Genomic DNA, 15,688 nt, shown 5'->3' on the forward strand with positions numbered 1-15,688 from the left:
TTTGAAAACCGCTGCTATAGTCTGTGTCAGAGGCTTCTGGTCTAGGACAAAGGTCACCAAGAACCCAGCAGAATACCCCACCAGAGAGCAAAAGTGCACCTTCTATTTCAGCCTCAGGATCCTGGCCAAATCCTGCCTTCAAAAATAACCAATGCTAGGATCATGACCTGGTCCCATTAATCACAGCCCATGAGATCCCTCAGTGCACTGAACAAGGGCTCCCTGCCTGCCTAACCCTGGGAACGTCAGCCCAGGCAGATCAGCAGAGTGTCGGAGGACTCTAGGCCAGTCCCCACTCTCCCATGGCCAGCAGTGTCATGTAGGCAGCCCTCAGGACCCCAGTGAGCGGAGGGTCCAGCCAGGTGCACTTGCCATGAGGATTCATCACGATGGTACAGGAAGAAGTGGGCTTCCCAGGTGGCTCAGTTGTAAAGAATCATCCTACAATCCAGGAGATGTGGGTCCAATCCCTGGACTGGGAAGATCCCCTGGAGGAGGAAATGGCAACCCACTCCAGTGTTCTTTCCTGGGAAATCCCATGGACAGAGGAGCCTGGTGGGCTACAATCCATGGGGTGCCAAAGAGTAAGACACCAGTTAGTCACTAAACAACAGGGAGAAGCACTTTGGCCCTGGCACGTACTAGGGGCTCAAGCAGCTGTGGTGAATTATACTATTAAGAGCCGCTCCACCGGATTCTGCCCCTGGAAACTTAGTGTCTGCTTGAAGAGATGGCCTATGCTCATAAATCAGTTGCACAACAGTCCTGCCTGTTTGTGTGGCTTCTCATTGGAGCATCTTCCTTGTTCATAGTTGGGGCATTAATCAGCTCCTCTACCCGCTGCCCCAGGCTGGTCAGCAGCAAGAGCTGGACAGATTTCCTACCCACAGCCCCTCCCCAAATGAACTGATTCATTTCCTGTCCACGTCTGTCCCTCCTCAGAGGCCAAGACCTGAAAGCATAATGCTAGCGCCCACGTCCCTGTGAGTTCCACTTCTCCTTGCAGGAATTTGAGATGCAGCTGCCCAGAGACATGGGGGTGCATTTCTGAAGCACTATGGGGTTAAAGCCCTGCCCCTTGGTCTTCCCAGGCAGTGCTAGGGATAATGAAGTTGCCTGCCAATGCAGGAGATGTAAGAGACTCAGGTTCAATCCCCGGGTCGGGAAGATCTCCTAGAGGAGGGCGTGGCAACCCACTCCAGTATTCTTGACCCAAGAATTCCATGGACAGAGGACCCTGGTGGGCTACAGTCCTTGGGGTCACAGAGAGTCAGACACGACTAAAGTAACTTAGCATAGTATGCATGCTTCCTTTCAAGGTGTTCCTTTGCAAACTTTCCCAGTAAAGTTTTTCTGTTTAGACAGTCAAGCAGAGAGAGGACTGGGCTACAGAGTTCTGCAAATCTCTTAAGCAAAGGCGCCAAAATTGGCATTTCGCTCGAGCCTGAGTGCTGAGGCCATCCGGGCAGAAGCCAAGTGCAAGCATCCAGGGCTGGCTGACCTTTGCAGCCAGAAGGCCTGCCTGCTGACCCTGGGTTATATCAGCTCTCCCTGGGCTGCCTCTGGAGAGCAGTTCTCTAAATGTAAGCCCTTAGCCCAGGACCAAGGTATTTTTAGCCAATCGTGTAATGGCCACGGCTCTGAGGCTATGGTCAGGATGAGACCAGAGAACATTCCTGAACTGTGAGTCCCTGCTCTGGGCTGACTGGTTCCCATGGCTTCCCTCCTAGCTCTTTCCCCAGAGCACACAGCTCTTCCTGACCAGTGTCAGGACAGATTTTGGCCCTAATGCCTGTAACACATCATCCCTTCATGGTTAACAGCACTGGGACACCGTTCCCCCCACTTGGAAGAATGTGGCATTATTGACAAAAGAGCCACTCACACTCAGACAAAGTCCAAGAGCAAGGTGCCCAACCTGGACAGGACAGAGACATCTTTGGACCCAGTTTCCTGAATCTTCAGCTCCCCTGGGCTCCCCAGCTTCACTGTTTGTACCATCCCTTTCACCCTCCATAATGGCATTTATCCTGATGCACTTTCTTAAGTCAAAGTATTAGTTGCTAAGTCATGTCCAACTCTTTTGCAACCCCATGGACTGTAGCTCACTGGAGTGGGTTGCTATTCCCTTCTCCAGGGTATCTTCCCAACCCAAGGATCAAACTCTTTACCATCTGAACCACTAGGGAAGCTCTTTCTTAACCTGTGCCTTAACTTTAGCTACATTCCAAGCACTACCATATATAATATCATGGGTTTGACATGTTATTATTTATTTTCTCCCACGCTTAAAAGGAACTTTTATTAAAATTTGTAGAAAAAGAAAGTCTTCTGCGTGCCTCTGATAAGCAGTAATAAACCAGTGGAGAGGAAATCACACTGAAAACATCCCTGCACTGTAGCCCCCTTGCTTCACCCAGGGAAAATGATTCCTTGCCAGGCCTTTGTACAAGTGATTTCCTCTGCCATGTTCTCACTTTCTTTCCCCACCCCTCTCTCTCTTTCACACACACACACACACACACACACCTCTTGCCCTCCTGAATAACTGACACCTCCTCCAGGAATCCATTTCCAAGGTACTAACCCCCAAAGATAGACATTCACCCCTCTACTACCTTCTCCTCAGCCCTGAGGTGGCCTGACAGTTTTATTACCTATTGCGCTTTGTGCTCTGGTGGTTCCTGGAGAAGACCCCTTTCTGTTAAGGGGTGATGAGGAGTGCAAGCTCTGGACTCAGCTCCCCTCCTTATGCACTTCTGAGGTGTGTGGCCTTGGGTGAGTTCCTTGTTTTCCCCAAGTCTACCACTGTCATCTACAAAGTGAGGTTGATAACAGAATGTGAGAAATAATGTAGGCAAATGTTTAACACAGGCCTGGCACTTAAATCAGTGCTCAGTAAATATTTGTTGAATGCATGCCATCTGTATACAGACTGAGCTTAAACAATATTCCATAGCCTATTTAAGAGCTCCTACAGGTTTTTGAGAAATCATTGGCATCACCATTATCACCATTTGACAGGTTCCCAGACCTGTAGCCAGACTTCCTAAGTCAGATCTAGAACCTGTATTTGTGCAAGCTCTCAGTGTGTTGTCTTGCTTCAGAACTAGGCTGTTTCTTCATAGGGACAGTGCTCAGCAACTCAATGACCACTGACAGCCTGGAGATAGTTCCACAGATGCAAAGTCCCCAGGTCCACTCACATTTTCCCATCACCATCATACCTGGTGTACCACTGCTTAAAGTGGCAGTGGAGTTCTCTATGGAGCTATGGTCATAGGCGGTAGATATCAGTATTTGGAGACCATTCTATGGGAATGTGGTGCCCAAATAATAACTAATCTGTTCAGGACCCTAAAAATACAAGTTTGTTAATGTTATTTATGATGATGGTGGTGGTGGAGGTGATAGTGATGGTGGAGATGATGGTGATGATGGAGGTGATGGTGATGGTGGTGATGGTGAAGATGGAGGTGATGGTGACGGTGGAGGTGATGGGGATGATGGAGGTGATGGTGATGGTGGAGGTGATGGTGATGGTGGAAATGGTGATGGTGAAGATGGAGGTGATGGTGGAGGTGATGGTGACAGTGGAGGTGATGGTGACGGTGGAGGTGATGGTGACGGTGGAGGTGATGGTGTCGATGGAGGTGACGGTGATGGTGGAGATAGTGATGGTGGAGACGGTGATGGTGGTGGTGGAGGTGATGGTGGTGGTGGAGGCGATGGTGGTGGTGGAGGTGATGGTGGTGGTGGAGGCGATGGTGGTGGTGGAGATGGTGATGGTGATGGTGATGGTGGTGGTGGAGGTGATGGTGATAGTGATGGTGGAGGTGACGGTGACGGTGATGGTGGAGGTGACAGTGATGGTGGAGGTGACGGTGATGGTGAAGGTGACGGTGGTGGTGGAGGTGATGGTGATCGTGGAGGTGATGGTGATGATGAAGATGGTGATGCCAATGATGGTGATATCAACGATTTCTTGAAAACCTGTAAGAGAAGGACTGTTGTTTTCCTCACTTTACAGACCAAGCAACAAGGGCTCAGACTATTGAATAAACTTAATCAGGCAGGAGGTAAATGATAGACTTGATGTCAAGCCCTGGCTTTCTCCCAAACCACAGCAGATGTTCTAAACACCTACAATATGTCTTCTGTTAATATATATACAGTGTTTTCATCCCCTGTGGGACACCAGGGCTGGAAACATGATTCTTTTGTTAGGGTTACATTCGAGTTCTCCATAATTCTACCATCTCAATCAGAGTCTCAAGTTTAGTTCCTGACTAACAGACACAGGAATAGAAATCCATCTCATGGTGGTAGAGAGGTAACATGCTTTTAATATCTGTGTGTTCCTCTCCATCTCTCAGTGAAAATCGCTTGTGGCCAAGGGACCACTTCTAGCCAAAAGGATTAAAGAGCCACTGTGTTTCTTCATCTTTCCCCCACTGCAGCAAACTTGGAAGTCCAAATTGTACCATCACTGGCCTTTGTCAAAATGAGAAATAAAGCATTGTTACGTTAAGGGAACTTGTGGATTTATCTGTTCAAGCTGCTTGCTTTAACTTCCCTGGCTGCACACAGAGATTAACTTCAGGGTTAATTTCTCATTCCAACTTCTCCCTTTCATTGCAAAGCTCAGGCCTTTATGGTGGCATTTTAATAATTAGAGTTACTGCATTATTTTAAAATTATTCTTAGCCTGTTTGGCTTCTGAGGAACAACTCAGTGTTTGCTCCATGTTTAAAAACTGACCTATAGAATGTGTCAAGTCTTACAGTCAATGTCACCGAAGTTATTAAAAGCTAAGAGAAGCAAACAGCTGCCTGTTGGGTCTTGATTTACAAGTCATGTGATGGATTAAGTTAATAAGCTTCCAAAGTAGGAGATAAAAGCTTCAAAAAGGCAGATCCAGAAAGTGAAAACACAAAGACAGTTGTTGGGGGCCGGCGTGAGGCACTCTGCCCATGACAAAGGTCATGAGGAAGGAGGCTCGACATACGCAAAGGCGGGATCGAGCCTCAGGAGTCCCCCTGGAAATTCTCAAGCATCTACCCCCATAACCAGAGCCTGCCTACTTTACTACTTTGTGCTCTCCCCTACACCTCTGACTTTATGGGGGGCTGTCTCCCACCACCTCTTTCGGAGAAGGAGTTAACTTAGAGCTCCAGTTAATAATAATTCCTGGGCATGACAGGAGTGTTTCAACTTACAAACTCCTCTGAAGGTTCTCTAGCCTGCCTGACAGGCTTGTCCGGCCACATGTGATTGCTCACAGCCTCCCAACCGTGAGAGGCACAAGATGCTTTAAACCTTCTAAAAACAGGTTCCTTAGAAAAGTTATAAAACTATTAGTATAAGTATAATGGGCTGATTAGAAATTGTATTGGTGAAGGGTTTTTCATTTGTTGAGCCAATGTTTGTTGCTAAGTCTCCACATCTCCTGCCCTTACACACATTAATGAATATATAGAAGAAATAAGTATTAACCTTTGATATTAATCATGTTAGATCTTAGGCTAAGTAAATTCTTTCCTTAACTAACACCCACTACACCCTCACCCTATAGGAATGTAACTTTATTTGGGTGGCGTCTGTTTTAAGAATAATCACCCTTGGAGAAAAAAGTGTCCTGGTTGACTGACCACTGTCACAAGGAGAGGGTCATAAATTGTCAGCAGGCCCCCCTGGCCAGAAGATGATGTAACACCCCTAAGACCTCTGTATACATTTGTATGAAGCACCTGACTTTAATAAAAGTCAGGACTGCTGTCCCCACGTGACTTTTGTATAACATCTCAGTGTATAAAAACAGACTCTGGAAAATAAAGAATTGGGATCAGTTCCTCGAAAGACTGGTCTCCCCATGTCTCTCTCTCTCTCACTCTGGCTGAGTCTCCATCTGGAGCACGGAACCCGCCATGCTTACTAATTATGCCTGGGCTTCTAAGATCCGACCAGGGAGGCCTCAGTGTCTCCTCTCCTTCGGGAGAATGGAAGGACGCCTGCGGCCTACATAAGTGGTGCAAACTTCTTGTCTTGAAGTTTTATTGGTCTCCCGTGTAAACCAAGCTACTCAGCCTCTTTTCTCCACTGAATTTTCCTACTGAGCTATCCTCATTCTATTACTCTTTACATCTCTAATTAATATCTAACTGAAGCTATTGTATCCTGATCCTCGCCAACGCCATCCCTGCTTCGAACACCCTGGATCAGCCGGGGCTGGACCCCGGCAGACAGTGCTGGCCACGTGGCCTCTAATAAACACCTAGAGAAGCCCAGAGTAGGGGCAGGAGTCCTGTAGCTGCTCACCTTGTCCCGTTCCTGCTCTCCCTCAACCTGTCTTCCAAAGAAACTTGCATATCCTGCAAAGCTGGGCAAAAAATACAAGAGAAGAATACCAACTTCTGTGGAAATTACAAACAGAATTTCAAGAATATCACCCTCCTTTCATCTAAAGAACCTAAGGAAGTTTTTACAAATAATTAATTAAATTCAATTAACCCCCAAGTATTAAATCTCAGATGGCTGAATCCATAACTGAATCTTCTGAAGGAGGAGAAATCCATTACATGCACAAACTCATAGACTCAGACCTTGATGGCAAGGAAGAACTTATTGGGCATTTGGGTCAAAGCCCAGTGTTTCCATCTTCCAGGTTCTGCTAGTCTTGGTTTCATCATTTTCTCATAACTGTTCTGCTGCAGCCCCTGTCCAGCTGTGGCCTGTCTCATCCATGTGGCCCCCTTAAGCCATTCAAAGCAGGGGGAGCAGCTCATGGGGGTCCCAGGGGTCTCTGGGAAAGTTTGACTCCCAGTTAAAACTTCTGAAGCAAGTCATTTCATTAAAGGGAGTTTTCTTACTTAGGCTTGTTTCTAAAAACCAAAATCAAGCACAGAAGTAAGCTAATTGGTACAGATAATTGTCCAGGAGGTTGTGGCATCACAAGTTGGTGCAGGACCAGAGAAATGGAGTTAGCCATTATTAGGGGTCAGCCTCTGTCCTTCTCTCTTGTCAGCTCCCCTCCATGCTGCCTAATATGGTGCCCTTGGCCCTCGAAGCACCACAGCTTCCCCTCATGGTTGCAAAATGGCTGCCACTGCCCCTGCACTTACACCCACTTGGGTTCCCTACCCAAAGACTTGAGTAGAAAGAACTCCTGGGCCTGACCCTCATTGCCTCAGATTGGCTGATATGCTCATCTCTGAGCCAATTATGATTGTGATCCTAACTAGCTTAGGTCATTCACAATCTACCTCTAGAGCCCATGTGATCAGGGGATGAAGAAAGAGGACTGCCCAAAGGAATTCCCATATGTGCTTTCCCAGAAGAGTGAAGAGATGTGTTGGAAAGATAGTCCTACAGACAGATTCCTACAATACCAACATACCAAAGTTCCCCTGCCATAGTTGATTCTGGGTCACATTGATGTCCTTGAAAATGCTGAGACTCTGGGGAGCTGAGGTGGGAAAACCATCCATCAGAATGGAACCTCAGTCTTAAAAATAGACACTGATGCACAGATTGGGGAAGATTGCAGCAAGGGAGAGGCAGAGCTGGACCCCTTTTCAGACCACATGTCCTCTGTGGGCTGTGCCTGGCTCTGGTCCCCGTAAACGCTACAGATTCCACATCAACTTTCTGTTTAACATGGTACCTGGCACAATGAGCTCGTTTTGCTGGGTTGAAAGCATTTCACATGTGAATTCTGTCTACTCCAGGTTTGTTTGGTCAGGGGCAAGCAGCTCCTGTCTAATTATCTTTATTCTGTTTTCAGTCCCTGCAGGAAGTGGCTTAAGAGCATTTTGATGACAGGGCAGTGTCAACCAGGGTAAGTGGTGGGAGGGAGGCAGCCCTGGCCCAGAGGGACCCCCTGAGATACACAATTGACTGCACAGCTTATGTGTCTCAGCTCATCTGAGGGGGGATGTTCTTTTAAAAGAGAGGTCATTAGCTTCCTGCCATCTGAATGGCATCTCAGAGTGGGTCCGCATGGGTCTATGGCAGGGTTTTCCACCCTTGGCACTATTGGCCTTCTTGACTGGCTCATTCTCTGTTATGGGCATCATCCTGTGCCCTGTGGGTAGTTTAGCAGGATCCCTAGCCTCCGCCCATTCCAGGAGCACCCTTCCCTGAGTTGTAACAACTAAACTGTCTCCAGACATCCCCCAGGGCCCCTGAAACAAAATTGCCATGATTGGGACCCCTGGCCTGTGGAACATGCCTTTAAAGTACAGCCCCCTAGAGCTCTCTGTGGCCGCTGACTCCAACTTCATTAAGCTGGGCTTCTCCCCACGGAGACAGCAAAATACAGAGTGAATTTCAACTTTCGGAGGTGGTTCATTAGGATGATGGGAATAAGAATAACAACAAAATCACTCTTTTTTTTCCCCTCAGTTAGTTTTATAAATGATCAATTAATGGAAACTGCAGCATCTGGAAACCATGAGCAGTGGACAGTATTGTTCCTAAAACCCGGGAACTGCCCAGTGATCTTTCCCTGGTGAAGGCTCCTTCACGGGTTCAGATTTCTATGTGGATTTTCCTGATTGGCAGACATAGCATCCTCAGGAAATTACCTTTTTCTTAAAACAAGTGTCCTGGTAACACCACCTCCCCAGGTATGTGCATCCACTTACCTAGCCACAGAAACCTAGGAGCCTGGTTGTGAACATCACAAAGTAAAAGTGAAAAAGTGATAATGTTAGTCCCCCCGTCATGTCCAACTCTTTGCGACCCCATGGACGCAGCCCGCCAGGCTCCTCTGTTCATGGGATCCTCCAGGCAAGAATACTGAAGCGGGTGGTCATTCCCTTCTCCAGGGAATCTCACAAGGCAATGACTATAGAATTGATTGTTTTTAAATAGACATATGGGGAATACAGATGTCAAACGAGCACTCTCCACTCACCTGGGCCAGCTGCACAATGATGCCAAACATTTCCCAGGTTCTGAACCCCAGCCCCCTTCACCCCACTTTCAGCCCACAGAACTGTCACTCAGGCTAATTCCTCACCTGCTTACCCAGCGAGGCCCTGAATGACTTCTGGCTCTTTCCAAAAGTCAAATCCCAAGCTCAAAAAGTACTATGTGGCCAGAAAAAAAAGAATATTTAAAATAATCTTGTCACAGGGGAGCAATAGCCATTTTGGAGAGTTTTAGAACTATAGTAAGTCATGCAACACGATGAATGAAACCTGCCCTGTACAAATATTTGAACAAAATGGAAAAAAAACCTGTTCAATGAAGAAAACTAAACAAGGTAATTGCTCTGAAGTATGACACACATATTTTGCTATGTCAATGTTTCTTCTATTTATTGGTTTGCTTTGTAGGTCATATAACCTGCATTAATCAGTACTCAGTTTGGCTGTGAATGACAGATCACAAACCCCCAGTAAACAGAGACAAATGTACTTTTCGCTCATGAAAGTGAGGTGATTCAGGCCCTCGTGGTCTCCGAGGTGAGGGGTGAGGCTTCTTCTAACACATCGTTCCCCACTGGGAAGTCTCCATTCCCAAGGTCCCCAGTAGCCTTCCTTCATGGCCACGTTCCCACCAGCAAGGAGGGGAGAGGGCTGGAAAGACACTCCCTGCTCTCCTCCATCTCAGCATCGACTGAGATGTGCTGCTGTGGTGTGAGGTCCATTGGCCAGAACATGGTCACCTGGTCACATCAAGTTCAAGGAGGGCTGGGAAATGTCATTGTCACTTAGGGAAGCCATTGCCCTCGCTCAGACTTGGGAAAGAGGGACAGAAGGGACAGTGAGGATAGGGGACAGTAGTTCTGCTGCCACCCACCCTTGGGCACCCACCTATCTGTGCTCACACAGAGAACGCCCTCCCCTGCATCCCCCAAGGGAACCGGCTACAAGGCCCCAGCCAGTTTCTGCACTTGGCTCCCAATCCAGGATCCCAGGCAAAGCAGCATCCTCTCCAACAGATATGGATGAGGTTCTTCATGATTTCACAACCTACAAACTAGATCATAAGTTCCTGGTCTCAGCACACCGAACATGAGGTCGATGAGTACGAACAGGAGGATGCGGCCGTTTGGAAAAAAGCAAAATACTGAACAGCGTCACCAGTGACCCACCTGCAGGAGCAAACCCAGGGATGTGGGAACAGCGGCAACCCCTCGGCAGCATCGCCATGCCTGGCCCCACCTGCACTCCAGCTGCTGCCTCCCCTGCACTGGGCTGGGATGGACACCCCAGGGGATGCCCCTCCTGGGACCTGCATGGTTTCCACAGTTTGCTCCTTGTTTTCAGGGATTGCTCTAGAGTTGAACAATCACAGGCTTTTTCAGACCAGGCTGTGGTTTCTTAGGCAAAGCTCTTTTTCAAAAACATAAAGATTTCTGATCTATTTGTTTCCAGTGGGCTCTCTTTGTTGAGACGTAGTTTATAACCCTGGAGCGTCTGACCTTCCTCATTGGCCTCCAAGCTCGCTTTCTCTCTCGGCTGACACCTTCTGTCCCTTGGTACATGGCACCACCCACCTCAAGTCACCCAAAATGACAGCCCTGGGTAGGAAGGCAAAATCCTTAGAGAGACTCTTGCCCCCAGGCTCACAGATTGGTGGGATGGGGCACTTGTTTTATTTTCCACTAAGTGTACTGCTTTGCACAAAACCATTCCAATGACTGATGTCATTTGAGAGACACAGCAGTTGCTTTTTCAGCCCAGCAAGGCTCCAAATTACCCAGCTCTCAGTCAACTTAGATTGCAGGCTACAGGCAAGACCGTCTCCATTAGCACAGCTGCCTACATTTCATGCCACTCCAGCTCTGGCCAGCAGTCGCCCATGTCCATCTCTCCTGTGGGACTTTACTCTAATGCATTTCTACAGTATGAATTTCTCCCACAACTTTCTTCCTCAATCCTTTTTCAGAACAAGGAAAGTGAAAGTGTCAGTCACTCAGTCATATCTGACTTTTTGTAACCCCATGGACTGTAGCCCGCCAGGCTCCTCTGTCCATCGAATTCTCCAGGCAAGAATATTAGAGTGAATTGCTGTTCCCTTCTCCAAAGGATCTTCCTGACCCAAGGATTAAGCCCCTCTCCTGCATTGCAGGCAGATTCTTTACCGTCTAAGCCACCAGGGAAGACCAAGGGCTGCTTTCCAAAAAACAACAGATGAGAGTTGTTAGTAAATGCTTTGTTTCTGCTTGATATGGGCCACCTGTCCTCCAGACCCACTGCCTGAATCCCTGCCCCCAGATGCATCTACAAGCCCATGTCCCAAGTTTGAGTTCTTCTATTTACAGCTTGCTTATCTTGCTCCTATATTTTATAACACTTAAAAGTACATGTGGCCTTGAGTGACAGAAAATCCAAAACAGCAGTGGCTTGAACAAAATGTATTTAATTCTCCTTCGTTTGAGGAGATGGGGTCCTGGGATGGGTCCAGCAGGGCTCCCTGGTGTTAGAGACCTCCACCCCTTCTATCCTGTCCAGGCATCATGCATCAGCTAATGACGATGTCCAGAGCGGCTGCCCCTGTGCCAGTCATCATCTCCTCATTCCAACCAGTAGAAAGAGAAGAGAGGGAAGAGATGAGTCTACAGCTCCGTCCTTCCAGGACACTTCCTGGAAGTTGCCCTCCATTGACTGGAATGTAGTCACATGCCCACACTGGCTGCAAGGGAGGATGGGAAATGTCCTTCCCATTCTGGATGGCCACACATTCTGGGTCTTTTATTGAGGAAGGAGAGGTAACAGATACTGAAGCAATTATGCTGCAGCTGCATATTCTTGTCACATTCCAGTACCAGTGACCTCACGCTGGGAAAGTGAAAGGACCAGTCTTTTCTGTCTTTATAGCTCCAACATTCTTTCTCCTCCTCCTTCTTCTCCTGACGGCAGAGGCAGATTTATTTGGCCTCTAACACACACATTTCAGAGGAGACAACAACCACACGAGGTCTGCCGTCTTCTGCCCACATGCCATCTTTCAGGGGACTGTTGCTATGCCTACTCAACAAGGACATAAGATAAGGTTTCCTGGGTTAGTGTTTCAGCTGGGAAACTTTTAACAACCAAGATAGCTTCTGTGCTTAGTAAATTAGAAAAGTAAGAAAAACAAACTCCCTTGATGAAAAACTCCATAAAGCCAATGAGACTGTAAATGGAAATGGAAACCCAAAATTGATGAAATGCAAAATAAATATTTAACTTATGAGATGGCAGCTATCTTTGGATTGCTAAGTAATTTGGAGGCTAATGTTCTTAAAAAAAATCACATTTTCTAGGAAAATATTTACTATTTCTGTTTTATTGCCTTCTTCATTGCCATTAGTAAGACTTGGTTTCATTCACGAGTGTACATAAATTCCACTGGAGGCTAACATTTTTTTTCCCAAAACTTCCTGGTGAGGCTGTTTCTAATGGAAACCTTTTAAAGCATGGAGATAGACCTGGGAATCAACCTATGGGGAGAACCAGCCAATATTCAAGAATGCTCCCTGCAGACGTCAGTTGGGGCAGGTGATAATATACAACATAGACTGGAATCTAAAGGGGAAAGTCAAAGCATTATACCAGGTGGGCTTCATAAACATGCCAACAGGGCCAGTGTCTCCACTGGACAATATACCCCAAAGGCTCAAGACCTACAAAAACATATATACAGGCTTCAGAATACACAAAGAAAACAGCAAAATCAAAATTAATAAATGTCTAATTAAATATCTACAAAATATAACATTTTGTTCTTGCTAATTGTTCCATTCCACGTTCTTGAATTTTTCATGAGTATTTTACTACTTTTGAGAACAATTAGTGGGAGAGAGCCTCATAATGTAAGAATGCACTAATAGGCACAACTGCCAAGATTTCATAACCATTAGTAAAGGAATCAAGTTACCTACAGCCAAAAGCAAACTTATCGAAAACCTATCAGAGTTGTACGGCAATGTATTTGACTTTAACACAGAGTATAGATATATTTGGGCTTCACTGATGGCTCAGGAGGTAAAGAATCTTCCTGCAATGCAAGAGACCCGGTTCAATCCCTGGGTTGGGAAGATCCCCTGGAGAAGGAAAGGGTCGCCCACTCCAATATTCTTGCCTGGAGAATTCTATGGACAGAGGAGCCTGGCAGATTACAGTCCATGGGATTGCAAAGAGTTGGATGCGACTGAGCAACTAACACTTTCACTTTTAAGTTTTTATGGATATATTTAAATATTAGATAAGATGCGGAGTTCCTAAAAAGAATGCCTTAGACAAGGGGATCAGTGTTCTTGTTTTCTTTAAAAGGCCAGGAAGTAAATGTGTTAGGCTTTGTGAGCCATATATCTTCATCATGATTACTCAGCACTGCTATGGAAGCACAAAGTGGTCATGGATGGCCCTTAAACAACATATGAGCACAGCTGTGTACCAATAAAGCTTTATTTACAAAAACAGATGGTGGGCCAGATGTTCCCCATGGCCATAGTTTTCTGTCCCTTGCCTCAGATCCAGGAGTGTCCAATGACTTCCTACTGACCCTCACCAACCATTCAGACTCAAGAAGTATACCGTTCTAAGATAGGACTAAGATGGGAATCCTGAATTCCCCAGAAAACATTGTAGGCTCTCCTCAGAATCATTCCAGAATTAGCACAGCTATTCTACACAACTGTGAGCCAGTTTTAGACTTTCCAATCCTTTGGAGATGGTTTTCTTCTTTTTCAGTTACCCAACGCACTAGGTGACACATGAAATGACTATGTACTAATTCTTGTGATCTCTTTCAGTATTTCCACAGCTTCTTTAGAAAGAAAAGTTTTAACTCTGCATCAGCTAAAACTTGGGGCTTCCCAGGTGGCACTAGTGTTAAAGAACTTGCCAGCCAGTGCTGGAGATGTAAGAGACACAGGTTTGATCTCTGGCTCAGGAAGATCCCCTGGAAGAAGTCATGGAAACCCATGCCAGTATTCTTGCCTGGGAAATCCCATGGACAGAGGAGCCTGGTGGGTTACAGTTCATAGGATCACAAAGAGTTGGACTCGAATTCAGGAGGATGTGCACAAAAGAGTATGCTCATTAATTATATAATGTTTTTTAGAATTTGCCATAGGCTTTTAGATATCTAATATATACATTAAAGTGCCCTGGTATCTTTCAAAATTTTGCTTAACCAGTTTCTTATATATTACACAGCCAAGAAAACAGTCTATACAAGACACATGTCCTACTATTTACATTTTTTTTTTTTTAGATAAAGGACACTATCACCTCCCCCACAGTTTACACTAGTGATAAGTGGACATGTAAAAATCAATTAAAGTTTGTGATGTTGTATAAAAATAGAATTTAATCAGAATTGAGTCACTCAAAGGCTCCTAAGTTATTTTAATATATTTACATAGTATATGCAAGTTAAATTATGTCCGTTTTTTAAAATATTTACCACTCATAAAGTTTTAAGTTTTAATTATTTCTCTTATGGTAATAAATTTTATCTATTTATCTACTCAAAAAGTGCAATGGGACTAATATATTTTTAAAAATCACTAAAAATACTAATCGCAAATATTCTACAAAATATTACCCTATTGTTTTTCACTTAAACTGAAGCAGAACCATAATAAAGAAATTTAAGTAAGCACTTAAAAATCTTTTCCCAGTTTTACCTGTTGTTTTCCCCAGCATTATCTGTTGTTCTCAAATAATTGGGGTAATCTGTGGATTATATTTCATTTATTCTCGGAGTTGGGCTGCTCATGGAAGCAAGGAATTACACAATTAAATTCAAATTTCTCTAGAAAATATGCCTGACAAATTTTTTAAAAAGTATGACCTGCTGTTTTGTTTTGGTTCAAGAGGTCCCAGAATGTCGAATCATTTAATCCAGACTCAGTTTACCCTCATTCTGTTAGAACTAGAAGGTAATATTTTTTTTTTTTTTAGTAGATGAAACTCTGGAGACAAGGATTGAGAAGATGCAAGAAAGGTTTAACAAGGACTTAGAAGAAATCAAAAAAAAAAAACTAGAAGGTAATTTTTAAAAAACAAAAGGAAAAAGGCATTCTAGAATAGTGATTTCCCCTTGTGAATTATTCCAATTCACCAAAATATGCATTTTTTAGGAACGAAAGGCTGACTGAGAATATATTTCTTCTAGTGGAGCAGCCTTTGGCCCCAAAGAGTCCAGCACGTCGGGTGGTAGGTCATGTTCAGAGAAGGTGAGAGAGCTGAGGCTGTCTGCTTGCTCACACTCGCCCTCCTCTGCGTAGACATGAGGTGGGTAGCCAGGATCACCCTCGGGGTCACGGGTGCCACAGAGCTGCTGGAGGGGAACCGAGGAGAGGAGGTGAGTGCCATGGCCTGTGAGCCTTGTCCCATCACAGGCGTTTCTACAGACTCAGATACGGCAGCAAACTGAAGGGAGGGTCCCCGTCACACTCCTCCTGATCTCAGGGAGGGAACACACAGTGACGGTGGCCCTGACCTGGGTAGGATGACGGGGACATGGAAGAAAACCGCCCACCCCTTCTACCCTCTTACAGGGTAGACTCATCCCTCACCCAGGCCTGAGACCTCCCCTCCTGGCCCTAAGCCTGCTGTCACCTTGAATGACCATCCCCAATACATGTTTGTGGGATGGACGGATGGGTGAGGTTAAAGGGCTTTTCCCTGTTGACCTCCAAATACCCTACTGCTGCTGCTGCTGCTAAGTCGCTTCAGTCGTG

At 45.8% G+C, this 15,688-nt stretch overlaps 1 protein-coding gene across 2 annotated transcripts in view; it reads right to left on the minus strand.

Annotated features, from left to right (window-relative positions):
* Nucleotides 1–13,385: 13,385 nt before the first annotated feature.
* Nucleotides 13,386–15,688, minus strand: part of CDH26 (cadherin 26) — a 48,200-nt gene continuing 45,897 nt past the window's right edge. The window contains exon 17 of one of the 2 annotated variants that reach the window (XM_061437006.1): nt 13,386–15,282. In XM_061437006.1, coding sequence (XP_061292990.1) covers nt 15,082–15,282 — 201 coding nt within the window. In that variant the 3' untranslated portion in view covers nt 13,386–15,081. Of the gene's footprint in view, nt 15,286–15,688 lie in introns of both variants that reach the window. The other variant, XM_061437004.1, reaches the window with a different exon arrangement.

This window comes from Bos javanicus, chromosome 13 (genome assembly GCF_032452875.1).
Source record: "Bos javanicus breed banteng chromosome 13, ARS-OSU_banteng_1.0, whole genome shotgun sequence".
Taxonomy (NCBI): Eukaryota; Metazoa; Chordata; class Mammalia; order Artiodactyla; family Bovidae; genus Bos; species Bos javanicus.